This window comes from Eleutherodactylus coqui, chromosome 2 (genome assembly GCF_035609145.1).
Source record: "Eleutherodactylus coqui strain aEleCoq1 chromosome 2, aEleCoq1.hap1, whole genome shotgun sequence".
Taxonomy (NCBI): Eukaryota; Metazoa; Chordata; class Amphibia; order Anura; family Eleutherodactylidae; genus Eleutherodactylus; species Eleutherodactylus coqui.
This window is the reverse complement of record NC_089838.1, coordinates 298,261,438-298,281,319: the sequence shown is the minus strand read 5'-3', so window position 1 is coordinate 298,281,319 and position 19,882 is coordinate 298,261,438. Positions and strand designations below refer to the sequence as shown.

Genomic DNA, 19,882 nt, shown 5'->3' with positions numbered 1-19,882 from the left:
CGGGAAGATAAATACCCGCGGATGGTCAATAAAAGGGAATTTTAAAAAATGGAGAATGAAAAAAAACGTGACATGCTCCATTTTCGTGCGGGTCTCCCGCGGGGATGGCTCCTGCAGGCTTCTATTGAAGCCTATGGAAGCTGTCCAGATCCGCGGGAGACCTAAAATAAGAATAACTTACCCGCAGAGGACCGGACAGCTCTTCTCTTCTTCACGGCCGGATCTTCTTTCTTTGGCCCGGCGCATGCACGCGGCACGCAGTCGGCGTGCCAAGCACATCCGCCGGCCGAAGAGAGAAGATCCGGCCGTGAAGAAGAGAAGACCTGCCCGTTCCGCTGCGGGTAAGTTTATTCTTATTTTCAGCGCTCATGTCCGCGGGGCAGGAGGGACCCGCTGCAGATTCTCCATGGAGAATCCGTAGCGGGCCTGATTTTCCCCGTGGACATGAGGCCTTAAAGTGCCATCCGCAGGTGCAAAAATCTATTTAATGGACCGCGGATGGCCAATGATTCCCTATCGGCAAAATCCGCTGCGGAATCTGCAATTCCATTTAGCTAGTGGACATGAGGCCTTAGTACCGCAGCGCGGGCTAAAAACAGCAGAGACAAAAGAGGCGTAAACCGTCTCTTCCAGTGGCGGCAGCAGCGTTGGCGGGGCACAAGCAGCCCCTTCCCCCCATGTCACCCTCACATCGTGGCCCAGTGCAGCAGGTAGGTTACAGGGCCGGGGGAAGAGAGACTCCTAGCCACCAGTCGCACACCCCAGGAGCAGAGCAGGGAATGACAGAGCGCCGCGGGGTAGTTAGATGATTGCATTACCACTGAATGGAGGCAACAGCAGCGGGGGACTGCCACAGGCAGCGCGGCTAAAGCAGGGAGCCTACAGTGTCAGGACTGTGACACCAAGGCGGTTAACACGTGTCCAGCAGTGCGGCGGGTAAGACAGAGGGAGCGCGCCTCACTTACATTCCACGCTGCTTCAGCCACACATCCATTCCAGCAGCATGTAGGACCATAAGGTATTCCGCCAATCGGGAGCTAGGGGTGTGATAGTGGTGGAACACCTGTGAAACCCCTACCTTCCAGTGGCATCAACATACAATAATACCTCAGTTGTTAGTAGAAAGACAAAAGGAGCCCCACTAAGAATTAATATGTAGAAATCCTTCTGATTCTTGCTTGGGTGTCCAACTACTTCTGGTAGGGTAGTGTATTTGACAATTGGGGTTTCTAATGCAGAGATCACTTTTGATAAATAGCTTTACAAAAATTAAACCTAGACAAATTTTGCTTCTTCTCATATTGGATGGGGTGTCGGAGTCCCCATACTCTGGACTCACTGCACTGAGCTACAAAAACCAGCTGCAGCAAAGTCTTCCCATTGCCTTACTAAGAAGCCCTTACAGTCGGGTTGTCGCACCCATGACAAGAGAGGCTGCATGAAAGCAATGTGCAGACATTTTGGAGCACACATGACGGGATCAGCAGTCTCCTCCCTTCCTGTGCACAGAATGCTGCTGCTAGAGGGAGGAGGGAGTCAGCTGAGCTGCCAGAGGGGAGGAAGCATCATATGATACAGAGGAAGGAGCTTCACTGAATGAGCCTGACATTGTATCCAATGTACCGCAGACCTGTGTAAGGTAGGACTTCTTGTATCGCTTCCCGGAAATCTTCCTTTCTTAGTGCATCATTATCATTGCACCTTGCAGAGTCCTAAAGCTGGAGGTGGGAAGGGATGTTGGTGATGCACAATACTAAACCCTGTGCTTATACCGGTAGACCTTCAATATATTTCTGCCTAGACCCTTTATACATATACATAGCCCAAGGAAAATAGTGCCGTGAACACTTCGAGGGGCACATACATGTAGACTCGTGTGCGGAGCAGGCATTGTGGTTGGCTCCTTGACCTCATGGCCTCCCGTCATCATCTGCTCACTATGCAGTAGCATAAAGGTCTTAATTAGGGTGTCGTAGGCCACGGCGAAGAGTTGGAAGAGCCTAAGACTTGTGAGATGTTTCCAAAGATTTTTTTTTAGTAAAAAGTGGGGTAAGGAGGCCTGCGGCCCGGTGACTTGTCTTCTTACAGCAGGAGTGTCAAACTCGTTTCCAATGACTGTTCGTTCGCATGCGTCTATTTTGCATGTGCATTTCGGTTGCGCCAAAAAAAAACTCAGCATGCTAGCTCCACGGGTTAAGACTAGGCAGACCAACCTGTGCACTAGGATATTTCGAGGGAATCCGTAATGGGAAAGAGTTATTTCTTTGATGTAGTATTATTGGTTCATGACCTTAGGTCCAATGTCCACGGCGGTATTTTAATGATAAAATCCGTGCGAGTCATCCACACCTCTAGCTGCCCATAGGGATGCATTAGCATCTGCAAGGCAATTTAAATCATGTGGATGTAATTTTTTTTTCCCCTGGCATGCGGAGCGCACGCAAGGGTAGAAATCGCAGCATGCTTCATTTTTCTGTGGATCCTGCATTGACATCATTGGAAGCCGTCCGATCCGCGGCACACCCGTAACTGTCACTATGGACGTGCCGCGGATCCACGGGAAAGCAGGAGATTAAAAAAAAAAAAATTAAATTGCACAGTGCATGCGTTCATCATGTCGCCGGAGTGTCCGGACGCATCCACCCTGCTGAAGAAAAAAGTTCCGGTCGGCACGGAGGAGATCCGCGCTGGAGCTGGCAGGTAAGAAAATGTATTTTCCTGTCCATGTCTGCGGGCACGGCTGGATTCTGCAGCGGGATTAAGCAGATGGTAGCATCCCTACAGGCATTCCACTCACCACTGCTGAGTCTGTGACCGTTTACCTCTCCCCTCCGCATCTGTGCTGCATACAGGATAGCACATACTATGCACTGCCGCCGGGCCGAAGCTGCAGGCTGGGTGAGTGGAATGCCTGTTAGGTTGCTGCACGGCTGACGGGCCACATAAAATGAGGTGGTGGGCCAAATTCGGCCCAACTGCCTTATGTTCATATGTGTGTGTCTTAGAAGATGAAGAATGTATATACTAAGTGTACAGTTATTGATGGAGGAAGGTAATCTACTGCCCTGACACTCATCAAGCACTGGCTCTGATTGGCTGAGACACGTCGCTCAATAACCAATCGAAGCCAGCGCTCCCTGGAGGCTGGAATTTCGAACTTCCAATCCAGGAAGCGATGACTGAAGACTTCAAACAAGTGTCGGGAACCTGACAGCACCTGTTAGGTGGTAATGTTTTTTTTTTTAATGAAGCTAGGGCTTATTTTAGGGTTTTTACAGTAGGATCTCCTATTATAAAAGTTGCATCACACCGCATAAAAACTGTTATTTTTTTTTTTTATATTGTTTATCAACAGGTTATCAATAGATTATTGTCGGGGGAACCGCCCTTCAGATCCCCTCAGATCAGCTGATTTCCGAAGCCACTGTCACAGCAGTCAGTGCAGGAAGCAGAATGCGCTGACTCTAGTGCAGTACCCTGGATTGGTACTGCACGCGTAGCTCGCATTGAATTCCATGAGCTTGCATTACCAACCAGGGTCGCTGTATTATGGAAACAAATAGCCACAGGAACAATCACAAATAATAAACAACTGTAAGTGTGGCCGATCCTTGTTCTGTGTAAAATCCTATTTGAACAATCGACGATCAGCTGGTTACACCGTTGATCAGTTCACCTATGGATATTTGGTCTGCTCATCTAAAAGGACCCTAAGTTACACTAATAGTATAACAAATATATCCTGGTGTGTTATACTGTACATTCACGGCACTTTTCATAAGAGGTCATGTGACAAGAACTTCTCCAATTCTAGTTAAATCTGCGGTCTGTGTACATAGACGCCACTCCAGGATGTTTACGCATGAAACACTATCCTATGTCCACAAAAGGGCTTTTAATTATAGAATGTAAATGACACAATTCATAGTGTTGTGCCAGAACCAGTATATGGTGTAATTCCTGTATAATAAGGGTGGTATAACATTACAGTAGCGCCTTGCGTTAATAAGAAGTGTTTAAGGGTTTTTTTCGTGACTGAAATAGGATTGGTGGGGTCTGCTGCCTGAGACCCCTGCCGATCACCTGTTTGACGGGGCCATGATGGTCCCATGGGCACCAAGGCCTCTTCTCACGTGAGTGACATCATGTGACCTAAGAACATCACCCCCCCCCCCCCCCCCGTCCCACATGATATTGTTGACCTATCCTGAGGACAGGGTGTCGAAATCCAAGACCCAAAGTTCGAAATGCAGCATGCTGTAAGTTTTTGGCATTTTCTTGAGTTTTCCTATAAACTTTTCTATGGGAACAATTTTGATAAATTTGGCAAATACGCAACAACCATTACGGAAGAATGCTGCACAAATACACAAAATGCTTGTGCGAATCCGGACTTATGGTTGTCTTCAAAGGGCCAATTGTAATTATAAGACTGTATAGTAATTAGTGGCCCCAGTAGTAATAGTTCCCCCTATATTAGTCCCAGCAGTAATAGCGCCAACCCCCATCCATTTGCCTCTAGCCAGGTAGCATCCCAACAGGCATTCCACTCACCACTGCTGAGTCTGTGACCGCTTACCTCTCCCCTCCGCATCTGTGCTGCATACAGGATGGCACATACTATGCACTGCCTCCGGGCCAGAGCTGCAGGCTGGGTGAGTGGAATGCTTGTTAGGTTACTGCACGGCCGAAGGGCCACATAAAATGAGGTGGTGGGCCAAATTTGGCCCAACTGCCTTATGTTCATATGTGTGTCTTAGAAGATGAAGGATGTATATACTAAATGTACCGTTATTGATGGAGGAAGGTAATCTGCTGCCCTGACACTCATCAAGCACTGACTCTGATTGGGTGAAACGCGCCGCTCAAGAACCAGTCACAGCCAGCGCTCCCTGGAGGCTGGAATTTAGAATCTCCAATCCAGGCTACTAGTAAGTGGCGCTACCTGCCCAATTCTACAGGGTTGATCACTGAGATAGCTAGAAATAAACGGATTAACGGATTCACAAGAGCATATTGGCGCACAAAAAACTTGCGCAGGAAATACTGAGAAAATAGAATTGTTTTCAATGGGTTCGTTCACATGCCTGTATTTGGCGTGCGCAATTCGGTCGCGCAAATAAACACGCAGCATGCTCTATTTTCCTGCGCATTTATGCAGGGAAATTGAACTTTTTGAACTTGCTAAAATATTGTTTTTTTTCTATGGCTGAGAGCATCGGTTCCTGTTTTTTTTTTCTTGTTTTTTTTTTGCGCATGCAAATACACACGACTCGCGCGCAAAAAATACAGTGAAATACACAAAAATATGCAGACGCAGGTCATTTTATTGCCTTATTCAGACGGCCATATTTTCTGTCCGTGTATTTCTCATGCTGTTCGATGAGCCTATACACATGAGCGCTTTTTCACGCCGACCAGAGTTCCATGTGAAAAAAGTCCTTGCCTGTTCTCTGTATCACGGATGGCAATGGGACATAGAAGGTGGGCTGTCCCCGGACAGCACACAGACAAGCTTCTGTGCGCTGTCCATTGTGAGTCACACCCAAGATTCTCGGGCTGTCTGAATTTGGCCTAAGGGTTCATTCACACTATACTAAAGTGTCTTGTATTTCCCTTGCAGGAACCCAGCTATATCACCAATATTCTAATTGGCCATCGGCGACCATGATCCACAGCTTGTTCCTCATTAACCCCTCGGGGGACATCTTCTTGGAGAAACACTGGAAGAGCGTAGTCTCCCGTTCTGTCTGTGACTACTTTTTTGAGGCTCAGGAAAGGGCGTCTGAGGCAGAAAATGTGCCGCCAATCATCCCTACACCCCACCACTACTTGCTCAGTGTTTACCGGCACGCCATCTTTTTTGTCGCGGTCATCCAAACTGAAGTGCCGCCACTTTTTGTGATTGAGTTTCTTCACCGTGTGGTCGACACGTTTCAGGTACGATTTTCTTCATAGTGACTGTAGTATCACTGCTATACAGATACTGGGAGTTTACTCTCTGCTTCAGGGCTTATTCATATAAGCGATGCTTTCGAGCAAATTTTGTGCGATAACCGAAAAACTCGTGCGAATATGAAATCCGTTCTTTTGAATGGATTCATTCACATGATCGTTTTTTTTGGGGGGGGGGAGGGGGGTTGACCGCTTTCTCCTTGTAGCAAGTTCTATCTTTGTGTGTTTGCCTATTGTTTACAATGGGACCTTAAAAAAACATCGCATGGCACTTGCATACTGTGTGATGAGCATGCAAGTGCGATGTTTTTCATTGAAGTCAATGGGAAAAACTTTCGATCCTAACACGTATGAAGATCGCAATTTTACAGAAGCTATGCATTTTTTTTTTTGTTAATAATAAAAAAAAAATTGTATATTGGCAAAGAGAACTATCGCGCACCCGCCCATGTGAATGTAACCTGACTTTGATAACATGTACATTTCTGAACAGTTGTTGATATCGCACTGGGTCAAAAGCGGTGTTGTGTCTCCTTAAGGAGAGCACTCAAAAAGTGTTTGGAGACACCTATGGGGTGAGTGGGTCAGGGGATGGTATAGTCTCTCCCCAAGGAGAGCACCCATAAATTTCTCAGAGGAGCTAGCATGGCCTTATAAGTCTCCTTACTCATCTTTTAGGTGTCCCCACACCGCTCTTGGGTGCTCTCTTTGGAGAGAGACTACACCATGCCCTGATACTGCCCTGGCACGTGTGGTAGCGCTGTACATGGAATGTGTTGACTCATAACGGGTTTGGCGCCAATTGTGGTTGAAATCTATTCTCAGGATGTAAAAAAGGAGTGTGGAGGCCCCAGGGCACTACAGTGTATGGGGGTCCCCTCATTTCTTTTAAAGGGGTTATCCCACAATCTAACGTTATCCACAGAATGGGGATAACTTTATTATCAGTGGGGGTCCCTTGTCCTCCTGATTGCAGGGTCACTTCGAAAATGAATGGAGCAGCACTGCGCATGTGTGACAACCAGTGCTCCATTTCATCTGCTCCTCACTGCAGGGGGTGCAGTGAGACCACCGTAAGGAATAGGAATACAGGAACCTGGATTGATGGGGCTATTTGTGGTGAGACCCCACCAACTATTCTAAAGTTAGCCCCTATCATGTAAGTAGAGGATAGGTTTAGATTTTAGGATAACGCCTTTAGGAAATGATGGAGAACTGAGACTAGTTCACTAGTTCACCTATTGGAAGGCAGCATACCTGCGATACAATGTTAGACTCTTTATACAAGCCTTGAAGTAATGACTGGGAATTGAAAGCCAAGCCAGAATCCATACACAGACAGCGGTTTTGGGGTGTTTGCCCCTCATTAGTGTGCAGTAGGTTTCTGGCTTGGCTGGTGAGAGGCCTGCGATGTGAGTCAGGAACGCTATCTTTTCTCCTTAGGGAGAGAAAGTGAGTGAGGAGACTTATAAAGCCATTCATGCTCCTTTGGGTAATATGCTAATAAGGAAGATGGAACATCTGCTGTGAATGCGCTACCTCTCAGCACCAGTATTAAGATAATGCACTACCTCTCAGCACCAGTATTTCACATAATAGTGCCAAATGGTGTCTAATAATACCACACAGTGGGCAAATGGTGCCTGAATATCCAAACCATATAATGCCCAAGTAATAAAACCACCAAACATACCTTAATACCACTGTACAATAGTGTGCAGGTCCTGCGTTGTCAAGGCTCGAATCAGCGACTGCTACTTACGCCCTCCCTATGGCTTATTCAGTAGAGGGTGATGGGGCGGTAAGTGGTGGAGGCATTTGCCCCTCTTGCCCTCTCTATAAAGCAGCCTTTCTCTACCTAAGGTCTCCGGCACACTGATGTGTTTGGCTCCGTGTCCCGCCTGTGTTAATTTCCAGACAGTCGTGGACCCATTACAGGGCTATGCACAATGCAGTTTATTCATTGCACGTCTTATTCTTGTCTGTATCACATGTCTTTATGCATGTCAATGTACGGACCATCTGTATATCAAACAGCAGACGGACAGGTGTCTGTGTGGTGTTCAATGCAAGTTGCACCCAAGCATCTCCGGCACAGCTGGGACACACAGCAAGTATGCCTGAGGCCTAAGGGTAAGACCACGCAGTCCAACTGCCAAAACTGCACCTGCCTGCAACTTCACACAATTTTGCTATAAATTCAGACAACCATTGTCCACCATAGTTGGGTGGGATTACCGACATATGCGGTAGCTAGACTGCGTAGTTTAATGCATGTTAAGGCCAGTCATGCTTAACAACCTAAGTAAGTTATGGAATGGGACCGGAGACAAGAATACCCAGAGGAAAATAAAGGATGGGAAGGATCTACTAGGCATAAAGCTACCATTCACAATCAACTCGTCCAACCCTTCCACTAGCAAGCACGTTTGCCTTGGTGTGCAAGTTGGGACCAGGAACCATCACGGCTATTAATCTTGGGAGAAAATGGCTAAATCAGCCAAGAAAAGTTATTATTTTAACCCCATATACAGTAACTGATTCCTATTCCCACTCTAGGATTACTTTGGATCCTGCTCAGAAGCCGTCATTAAAGAGAATGTCGTGGTGGTCTATGAGGTTCTTGAGGAGATGTTGGATAATGGATTCCCACTTGCCACTGAATCCAACATCCTAAAGGAGCTAATCAAACCTCCAACCATCCTACGGAGTGTGGTGAACACCATTACAGGTAACACTCTTGCAAGAAGAATAATACTTAACGTCTTACATATGCTTCATGAACATCTATGAGTGATGCCTCCATTCACTGAACGATCATCCCTTCTATGTGAATGTGTAGAAGTGATTATCTCTATGATGACTATCCTGCACTTTAGCACCCAACAATCATCCTGTGAAATAGGGCCGTTGGCAGAGGCGTAACGTGACGCTTCTGGTCCCAATGCAAAACCTGTAACAGGACCCCCAACTATAATGCTTTATCCATAGTACTGGGCTCCCTATATGGAGAAGAGAGGCCTTATGGGCCTTCTAAGGCTACTGGGCCCGGGTGCAACCTTATCCTCTACATCCCCTATAGTTACGCCCATGGCCGATGGGGTTTGTTGAGAGATGGTCCAACGGGGGACAATCTTTCTAGACTTTAAGCCTGGTTCTAGATTGTACCCATAGTATTCTACCTGTGTTTTTCAGGCAGCTCAAACGTAGGTGACCAGCTCCCCACCGGACAGCTCTCAGTAGTTCCCTGGAGAAGAACGGGAGTGAAATACACCAACAATGAGGCCTACTTTGATGTAATAGAAGAGATAGATGCCATCATTGATAAATCAGGTAACTATACCGGTGAAGTCCTCATCTACCGCTTGAGCGGCAAGTCAATTTGAAAGCTAAATTGAATGTTGGCAGTAATATATAATATGTTGGCAGTCAACTAATTGCTTAAGCCACCATGCAGCTGTTAGGAGAGTCAAATAAAATGGCGGAGGCATGCTTGACCTTTGAGCAAGGGAAGACCATTTTGAATTGCTATTGGAAATTTGAGAATGTGTACAATGACAATGGCGACGCGAGTTTGGAACAGAAATGCCAACACGTTACACACATTCGTCATACGTTAGTGGCACCATATGTGATGTGCACAGGCAAAGATCTGGGAGGAGTCCCACAGCAACACGTCCTCCTGCCGCGGGTATGGTGTCAGAACAGTTTACATGCTCACCACAAAAGTACGGCAAAAATGTGCGCTTGAGACAGGAGTTAGCAGATCAAACATACAACTTTTTCAAGAGGAGTCACTGGCAGCCAATCCCTAAGCGGTGTTGTAGAGTTTACTGTCACTTCTTTAGGAGTTGCGTCTTTCTTTAGATGTCCAACGCCAGAAGTGCCGCTCCCACTGTGTGCACTCTATGGCCCAGGCCTCAATCTCCTCCGCCACGGTACGGCTCAGACTCCACCTTTTATCATATGACTCCTTTCTCAAACGGGAAACGGCACCATCAACATTTAAAGGCACAGTGGCTTAGTAATAAAACTTACGATAAAGGAAACAATATTATAATAAGCGTAAACGTTATCCCACCCCCATTACACCTGTGCGCTGCTACGAGTAATAACGGAAACTGCTGAATTAGCACTGAGCTCGGATGAGAGATTTTGCCTGTTTGTTTTAGCAATCAGTGAGGGTCTCGGCACCCGGACTCCCACCAATCAATAGTTATGACTTGTCACTATGACGTGTCAGAAGCTTTTTTTTTTAAGTTTAGTTACCCTTTAACCCCTTAATGCTCCATGATGTGCAGTTACATTATGGAGGTTCGGGGTTTGTATAGAGGGTGACCAGGGTTTGATCCAGATCCATACAATGCAGGTGTCGGCTGACAGCGGCATTTAAATGCTCCGATCAGAGTTCGGGGGTTCTGAACAGCCCACTGCGATTAGGTCGTGATCAGAGATGAGCGAGCATACTCGCTAAGGACAATTACTCGAGCGAGCATTGTCCTTAGCGAGTACCTGCCCGCTCGGAAGAAAAGATTCGGGTGCCGGCGGGGAGCGGCGGGGGAGAGCGGGGAGGAACGAAGGGGAGATTTCTCTCTTCCCCCGCTCCCCCCGCTCACTCCCGCAACTCAACACTCACCTGCGACGGCACCCAAATCTTTTCTTCCGAGCGGGCAGGTACTCGCTAAGGACAATGCTCGCTCGAGTAATTGCCCTTAGCGAGTATGCTCGCTCATCTCTAGTCGTGGTCGTGATCCACCGTTCATTTGCCAGGGCTGCCATTGCAGACTCCCTATCAAGCTGTGTCTGTGGGGTGGCTTGATAGATTGCCTGTCAGATCGCGGTATAATGTAGTACTATGGCATTACAGCATACTTCAGGAGCGATCAAACCATCACAAGTTCTTGTCCCCTGTGGGGCCTAAAACCAAGTAAAAATGTAAAATTTAGAATATAGAAAAAAGTAAGTTAATAAAGGTAAAAACAAAAAAAACTTTTGCCACATTTATAATAAAAAAACTGAGAAACATATTTGCGTCCATAAAGTCCGATCTATCAAAGTAATGCTTTATTTACCTTGCACAGTGAATGTCGTCAGAAAAAAAATACACGCAGGAATTATGCTTTTGTTGGTCATACCCCCCCCCCCCCTGTCCCCAATAAATTTTTTTTATAAAAAGCAGTCAAAAAGTAATGTATACTCCAAATTACGAATAGAAACTACAGAACGTGCCACAAAAGGGGAGCCGTCGCACAACTATGTCAACCAAAATGTAAAAACTTATGGCGGTCAGAAGATGCGTCAGAAAATGTTTTATTTTTTTCCAAAGATATTTTATTTTTTGAAAGTAGTAAAGCAAAAAAAAACTACATAGGTTTGGTATCTCCCAGTAATTATACTGAACCATAGAATAAAGTTATGTCATTTTGCTGCAGTTTGTACACCATAGAAACACCCCTCATCCCAAGGTAACGCAATGTTTATTTAATTCCACTTCAGCTAGAAGTTTTTAAAAAATCTTTCAGTATATTAGATGGTACATTACATAGTGCCATTGAAAAAATATGACTTGTCCCCCAAAAAACAATCCCTCAGACAGCTACGTTGATAAATTTAACTGCGTCCATAAGCAGTTAAACAAACCACAATCCATATGAATGGACCGGAGCTGTTCCAAACTGGTTTAAACACCTATAGGGAACTTGCATCAATGTAATGGTCTTGTAGGTATCCATGGTCTTGTAGGTATCCATGGCCTATCAGAAGTCTATGAAGATAGGAGTCAATGAACTAGGGTGGGCTCACATGCAGAGTAGGTCTAGGTGTGCAGATCTTGTACAGTAGCTCATGGTTGTCCCTTTTTTCCTCTTCTACAGGATGTACGGTGGCGGCTGAGATTCAGGGTGTGATAGATGCCTGTGTAAAGCTTAGCGGGATGCCCGACCTAACCTTGTCATTTATGGTAAGTTAGTCTGAAAGTGACATTAAGATAGAGCGTCCCATTGTAATGCTGGATAGAGTATGTGTATGTATATGTTATGGAAAGACGACAGCAAATGCAACACTGACGCTGTATTGTCATTATATGGCGTCACGGACAAGATACGGTACCTATTGTGCCATTATCTCTCCATTACTGAAAGCTGTGTCAGCACAGGGCAGGTGGTGGGTTCCTCGGAGCCTGGGGGATGTCCATGCAGAGGTGTCATCTATCTGGTCCTCATCCTATGAAATTAATATTGCATCTGTCTATAAGATGTGGATACAATTAACTGTGACGGTGCCACTGTAGGTAGCCCAGTGCTTTCTGTTCCACCACGTCTCCGACGTGCCGGTGGTGAGATGTCATTGCACCACCTGCATTAGTCTGTGCAGTCAGAAGAAGCTTTGGCAAAGGATGGAGGATGCTGTGGGAGAGTGAGGAAGGTGAAGGAGTTCATTATGTATTGTAATACCACCACACAGTGGCGTATTTGCGCACGACTGAAATGCACAGGAAAAACGCACTGTCTCCACAGCGTCACCTAAATTGGAAGGCAGCGTCCTTATAAGTCAATGTCCAGCTTTCTAACAGGCCTTTCAACATGACTAAGAATAAGGCCTCATGTCCATGGGTGGGTTGACCCTGTCCGTGGCCAAAGACATTTTTTTTTTTTTTACCTGTCCAGGTCTTCTTTCTTCTGCACCGCAGGTGTGTGCAGGCGCGCCGGATGTTGTACCACGCGCATGCACAGTACCCTTTTTTTATTTTGTATTTAAACTCCTGCTTTCATGCGGATCTGCGGCACATCTACAGTGTCAGCTGCGGGTGTCCCCCGGATCGGACGGCTTCCATTGACCTCAATAAAAGCAGTCCGTGCGGGATCCACACAGAAATGGAGCACACTGCCATTTGTTTTCCAGACCAGAAGGTCTGCAAATCAAATCCGCATGCTTTAATTAATTTGCGGACACCCATGCTTCCCTATGAGCTGCTTGATTTGCGGATCTCCCACGTGGGTACCATGAATCAAATCCTCCCGTGAACATGAGGCTTAAGCCAAAACCAGAACCTTCTCCGTAAGGAAAAGATCCCCATGGGCACACAGCTGTCTGGGGTTCTTACCCCTCATCGGTGTACAGGTGGGTTCTGGTTGGCAAAGAGAAACAGTACTTCCCCAGAACAACGTCACAAGCCTCTCACCCAGCCAACCAGAACCCTACTGTGTACCGAGGGTATACCGAGGGGCAAGAACCCCGAAACAGTTGCTGTAGATGGGTACCTTTTCCTTATGGAGAATATTCTGGTATGGCTTATATCATTAGTCATGTTGCAAGGCCTGTAAGAGGGTCGGACATTGACTTATAGGGAAACTACTTTCAAAAAGGTGGCGCTGTGGAAGCACTTTTCAATCTTCCATTTGCATACCTTCATCCCCAGAGGAGCATTGCATGGCCTTCAAGTCTCCTGCTGCCTACTTGGTGCTCTCCACAAGGAGAAACAACACCTTCCCAGACCCATCTCAGACTAGAGGGATCATCATCTTCCAATTTTTTTAGAGCTAGTTGGGGTTGTTCATGGGATGCTCACGCTGATCCTACCAAAGGAAACATTATTTATCTGGCTACCTTCTTGCAGCATAAAAAAACATGAATCATAAATATCAAAATCATTAAAACAGAATTTTAACAGGTTTGCTTGGACGCCCCTAGCAATTAGCACGATGGGCGATAACAGCAGACAACCAATTACGGCGCCATTGCTGTCCAAGGGAAACAGGAAGTCGAAACTCCAGTGAACAAAAGAGCAAAAAAATTGTATAGCTGAGCAGTGGAAAAACATCAACAGCCGGTCATTGTATTTCAGCCATTCGGCAAGCGTATACGTTTTGATACAAAGAAGCATTAAAACATATTACGTGACGCCCCGTAGACAGGGGCGTAACTATAGAGGGTGCAGGGGATGCGGTTGCACCCGGGCCCAGGAGCCTTAGGGGGCCCATAAGGCCTCTCTTCTCCATATTGGGAGCCCATTACTATTAATAAAGCATTATAGTTGGGGGCCCTGTTACAGGTTTTGCGTTGGGGCCCAGAAGCTTCAAGTTATGCCTCTGTGCAGCATGGTTTAGGTATGGGTACGGGTACAGATACAGATGGAGGGGGGCCCCAGCTCACATTTTGCATCAGGGCCCCTGAGCCTTTAGTTACACCCCTGCCCATAGATATGACTCTCCAAATGTAGTTCATATGTTTGACCTCTCTTCCATACACGCACGTTTTATGGGATAGAAAAATGTAGCATACCGCGCTTCTCTGCCCCATCAAAAAAAGTGTTCTCCATGTATATCTTTGTACATTTCATTCAATAAGTGATGTATGGGAATGTAAATACTTAAAAAAGAAGAAAGTGTTCAACTGCAAGACTTTATTTAAAAGAATGACGTTATAGTGAAAAACATACATTTTTATGTAAAAATGGACAAACGTAAAGAAACGCATGGCCGCATGCGTTAAAGAAAATATGTATGCTTAGAATTGCGTACATTTTTTTTAGATCTTTTTTATTTTTATGTACATTTTACGAATACACTAAACCTACATTTAAAACCGTGATGTGAACAGCCTCTGTGTGTCGGAATGCACAACTTATTGTTCCTTAGCACGGATGGGCTATGACAGCAGACGACCAGCTCCAGCGCCACTGTTGTCAAAGAGAAACAAAAGCCAGACTCTGGCAGGCAAAAGGGCTACAAAATTGGATCACTGAGCAGCGAAATAAACTTTGCCTGCTCCTATGAATTCAGATTTTTCGTGCACCATGCTGATGAGACAGTCAGAATTTGGCGCAGGCAGTATGAGTCGATGACCCTCCCTGTCACGTGTCACCATTTCCAACTGGTGGAGATTGGTAACGATGTGGGGACTGTTTTCTCGGCACATTCTGGGTCTTCCGATACGATGGTCGCCGTTACATATTGCTGGTCATATGAAGTCAATCATGTTGCTAGACGGGCTCTACAATAGAGGGTCCATTCATTGTACCATTACTACCTATCTGTACCTTGGTCTTCCGTCTTTGCAGAATCCTCGCCTCTTGGATGACGTGAGCTTCCATCCTTGTGTGCGCTTTAAGCGCTGGGAATCGGAACGGATCTTGTCCTTTATTCCTCCAGATGGGAACTTCCGACTGCTGTCCTACCATGTCAGCGCCCAGAAGTAAGAAAGGAGAGGGGCAATGTCTAGTGGATATATAGGGTATTGTTATATTGGGGACCTGCTTGGCAGACATTATAGTTGTGTAAGAAAGTTCCATCTAGGCTTCTTCTAGAGCCTGCAAACACATTAGAGCCCTTCAGGCAATCTTATGTATGTAAGGGAACTGCCAAATATCTGTAGGTATTCTCTCTCAATGGGAAATCAAATCAAGCCTTAGACTCCTTCCTGCGAGAGCATGTAAAGTTGTGTCCAGTGGCTAGGGCGGGTACAGGAGATGTGCCCATGCCATCCACAGTGGGTGGCGATGTAACCTACAGCTAACATTCCACTGCAACAGCCAAGGTCAGAGTTATTTCTGATCCTTTTCGGTCAACCCCCTAGATGCCGCAGTGAATAGTGACCACAGCCTCTAGGTAGTTGGACAGTGGGAGAGGGTCCCCTCAGCTACTTCCCTGTGACCGTGGAGTTCTGATGGGTTGCCATGGAAGCCTGGGGCTTAAAATGGTGTTCCTGGCTTTTACTATTTATGACATACCTTCAGGTCAGTCATCAATATTTGATCAGCGGTGGTCTTCTGCATTCAATCTCACCACTCAGCTGATCTTTGGCCTGCTGTCAGTGCAGAAGGGCTGGATGATGTCAGGGACACCAAAGAGCCCCATAGAGGTCTATAGGAGGTGCGCAAATTAGCATATCTGACCGCGCAGGTATGCACAAAACTCTGCTCATACCCACGATCACTAGCACCACTTTAGGATAACTCGCCATTTAAATTGGGGCGGGGTGTTCACTCGCCCGTGTGAAAAAAGCGGTACCTGCACAAGTAGACACAGTATTTGCACAGGCATGTGCACAAAAAACACTTGTTCTCTGAGCAAAAAAGCTGCGCAGGAGCAAGCGTATTTTGGTATACGCTCGTCTGATGGCGCCCTAACACATTGCATAAAGCCAAGCCACAGCCGGACGTGTAATAGAAGGCGTCGCTCCCATTGATTTCAATGAGCACAAAGCCTTCCCATTACAAATCTGGCTCTGACCGCCGACGCCTGGCCCAGCTTCACTAACAGTGGCTGAAGGATCAGCTGATTGGCGGGAATCCGGAGTGGCGGACCCCCGCTGAAAAACTGTCAACAGCCTATCCTATAGATAGTCAATAGTAAATACCCTGAAAACCCCTTTAATACAACTCTTGAGCTCTGCATCGAAAGAATTCTTGCAATCCTAGAGGGCGATAATCCTGGTCCTGAAGGGGTTAAAGGTATTGCACAGGCTTGGCAAAATGTGTCTGCTTTATTCCCAAAACGGCATCGCAACGGTCTACAGTTGTATGCAGTATTGCAGCTCAGCCCTATTCACTTCAGTAGAGCTGAGCTGCAGTACCGGATACGACCTCTATACAAGCGTGGCACTGTTTCTGGAAGGAAGCAGCAATGTTTTTCAAGTGCATTTTTTTTTTAAATTGGTTAGTCTTTATGCCGCCGTGGCCTGATGGTCAGATATACATTACAACTTATGGCTTATTTAGTGGTCATGCATTATGCACGGTGTTCCTGTGTTACAGCCTGGTGGCCATTCCAGTCTATGTGAAGCATGGGATCAGCTTTCGGGAAGGAAGCAGCTCTGGACGGTTTGAGGTGACCCTGGGACCCAAGCAGAGTATGGGCAAGACTGTGGAGGGTGTGACTGTAACTGGACAGATGCCAAAAGGTGTCCTAAACATGACGCTGACCCCATCCCAAGGGACATACGTATTTGATCCCGTGACCAAGGTGTGTTGTACAACCAATGCATGAGTATTACGATATGATGTTTTACACGTCCTGTTCTCATTATTACATGTCCTCTTAGTTATTGTCATGGGAAGTGGGGAAGATTAATCCTCAGAAGTTACCGAGTCTGAAGGGAACCATGGTCCTCCAAGCCGGCTGCTCCAAGCCTGATGAGAATCCAACGCTAAACCTTAACTTCAAGATCCAGCAGCTGGCTATCTCAGGTATGGCATAGGTGGCCTCAAAAATGTTCCTTCCCCCTTTTTACAAAAATTGCATAAAAAATCTCTATAAAATAAAGTGCCATCTGCTTCCTTTGCTCTGAGTTTAATCTACGGTTACCTCCCGACTGATAAACAACCGGCCCAGCTGGTAATTTACTATAGAAGCCAGTGCCGGTATTTGTATTTTACCGGCTATATACGGTATTCATGGTCAGTAAAAAATAATTACCTGGTATGAGCATCACCGACCGGGCAGCAGTCACATCATCAAGTGCTGTACCTCACTCTGAAGTTTCCATCGGGACACTGCAGCAGTACTCAGAGAGGATCCTCACTCCATCCTCTGGCATCTGCGCTGCACACAGTACTGGCTGGAAACCAGACGCCGGGGGAAGGAGGGAGGATTTTCTCTTAGCGCTGCAGTGGTGTGCCAACCAAAACTTCAGCGTGAGTGGTTGCTGCCCGGCTGGATGCTCAAGGGTGGGGAAGACACTTGGAGGGAGCCCTATTATTGCTGAGGCTACTATTACTACTGGGGTCACTAAAGAGAGCCCTATTACTATTGGTGCTACTGAAGGGGGCAATAATACTATTGGGGCCACTGGAAAAATGAAGGTAAAAACATTCATCATAAGTCACTCCCCTAAACTCCTAAACCACCTCCCCTTTTACCTTTGCTGGTATTTTTTGGTGGCAACTTAAGTTGAAACCTATGTGGCCTACACACCAAGCCCACTGTTGCTGTTCTTGTTCTGGGAATTTCAGTACTCCTTTAATGGTCTTGTTTAAAGGGGCTGTTAAGTTGTAATCTACTGATGACTTACCCTCAGGGTAGGTCATCAATTGTTGATTAGTGGGGGTCTGACACCTGTGACCCCTACTGATCAGCTGTTTGCTGGGCCAACGGACTCATACACTGAGCTGATTTCTGCAGGAAGCAGGCAGCTCCCACAGCAGTGGCCTGGCTTGGTCTTGCAGGTATTGATTACACTGGGAACTTGGCTTGTAATACCAAGCATGGCCACTGCAATGGGAACAGAGCTGTCTGCTTCCTGCTGAAATCATCTCAGTGCACTAGCCCAGAGAACAGCTGCTTGACACTGTTCCCTGACGATGGACCACCACCAATCTACTATCCTGAGGTAAGCCAACAGTAGTTTTACAACTGGACAACCCCTTTAATGTCAGTATTTAATAGATCATCGGGTACCACTAACATTCTTTCTTTTCTGTATGCTGCCCCCTGTAGGATTGAAGGTGAACAGGTTGGACATGTATGGTGAGAAGTACAAGCCCTTCAAAGGAATCAAATACATGACCAAAGCAGGCAAGTTCCAAGTCAGAACATAAAAGAAGATGCAATTCGGAGGAACTTCTATCACCACCTGTGAAGCGTTTCGATGCGCCTGATGCTTCTACAACATTGTACTCTTGTAAATACGGAAATGTGACTTGCAGTGTGTATGTGTAGATGACTAATAGCGGTTGTGTCTTGTATATAGATCACCAGAGCTAAGCTGTGAATGAGATCAATGAGAGACGCGCTCTTTAATCCATGTTATACCACCAGCTTCTGATTAGAGGCCAAGTAGAAATGCCTCCTCCTTCTGATGCTGGTTCTCTCCATTATTAGGACAGGAAATGACATGAGGTCTGTTCTTCTTTCCATGTTCCTTCCCTACAGGAGAAACGCACAAAGTGATGCATGTATGGTTCTCAGCTCTGGCCTTGCCCCAAGAGAGGAGGAGTCTAGCTCAGGTTAATCCCACCCCTGAGGAACATGGATTTGAAGTTGTCCCTGTTCCTCCTCATAGCTGCCTATGGGTTGATTCTATGGTGTGTTTACCCGGATAACATTTACTGTTCTTCATGCATCTTATCATTATACGAGGGTACACCTAGTGCAGATCCCTACTAGATAGTGGTCCGTTTTCCTCCTCCCATGTGTGAATACATTATATAGTTCTGCTGTGATGCTCTGACTACTGAAGTACGCTGTGTTCCTTGAAGTGTTTATAAGAGAGTACTGCACTTGTATTATCCGGCATGCAATGAATGACTGTGCAAAATGGCAGAACCGCTAATAATTGTACATGCTGCAGGAATACTGCTACTCTACAAGGTGCTGATGGTGACTTGTAGCACCAGCACTGTACTGTGTGATTCAAGGATACCTAGAGGAAGGGATTTGAGATGGAGGTCTCACCTGTTCCTTTGTGTAATAAAGTTATTCCTCCCAGGATGGCGTTCTAGTTGTACAGTACTATATTATGGTCAGCCAGACCCTACAACATGATGATTTATTATATGCCTCCATGCATGATATATCTCATTCTGGCAGACTCAACCTATGCAACAGAAAAAGTATTGTGATATGCAGGTATTCCCCTTTTAGAAGCATTGCAATATGTGTCCTATATATGGACTATGTCTGGAGCATCAGCTATAACTCCATAGTACAGATGCGCGGGACTCCTGTTTGCCACTATCCAGCCCTCATACATCATCCGAATTTAACAGGGTCCACCAATACTTTAATCTATGAGTGGTTCCAGATAGTCCCTCATCTCATCTCATTCTCCACTAGCTGTAGAAAAATAAGGCAACTTTGCTAATAGTTATAATTAAAAATCTCCTTTTGTTTTGTCCAGAGCTCCTAAAGATGCCATAGTTTCCATAGTAACAGACTACAAACAAACCCTTGTAGTCTGACAGTCACATTGCCTTGTATTTGTCCAATGC

General features: G+C 46.1%; 1 protein-coding gene across 1 annotated transcript; it reads left to right on the top strand.

The window, feature by feature from the left end:
• The first annotated feature begins 1,512 nt into the window (after window positions 1-1,512).
• On the top strand, window positions 1,513-19,472 carry AP3M2 (adaptor related protein complex 3 subunit mu 2). Its single transcript, XM_066593409.1, has 9 exons — window positions 1,513-1,639; window positions 5,624-5,940; window positions 8,515-8,686; window positions 9,151-9,288; window positions 11,829-11,914; window positions 15,014-15,147; window positions 16,709-16,916; window positions 16,996-17,140; window positions 18,390-19,472. The coding sequence occupies exons 2-9, from the start codon at window positions 5,668-5,670 to the stop codon at window positions 18,488-18,490; spliced, it is 1,257 nt and encodes a 418-aa protein (XP_066449506.1). The 5' UTR covers window positions 1,513-1,639; window positions 5,624-5,667; the 3' UTR covers window positions 18,491-19,472.
• Window positions 19,473-19,882: the final 410 nt, after the last annotated feature.

Excerpts from the sequence above, each read along its gene's own strand:
- AP3M2 (XM_066593409.1), top strand. The coding sequence starts at position 5,668 with ATGATCCACAGCTTGTTCCTCATTAACCCCTCGGGGGACATCTTCTTG. Across the intron at positions 11,915-15,013 it reads ACCTAACCTTGTCATTTATG|AATCCTCGCCTCTTGGATGA; the intron begins GTAAGTTAGTCT and ends CCGTCTTTGCAG. Across the intron at positions 15,148-16,708 it reads TACCATGTCAGCGCCCAGAA|CCTGGTGGCCATTCCAGTCT; the intron begins GTAAGAAAGGAG and ends CCTGTGTTACAG.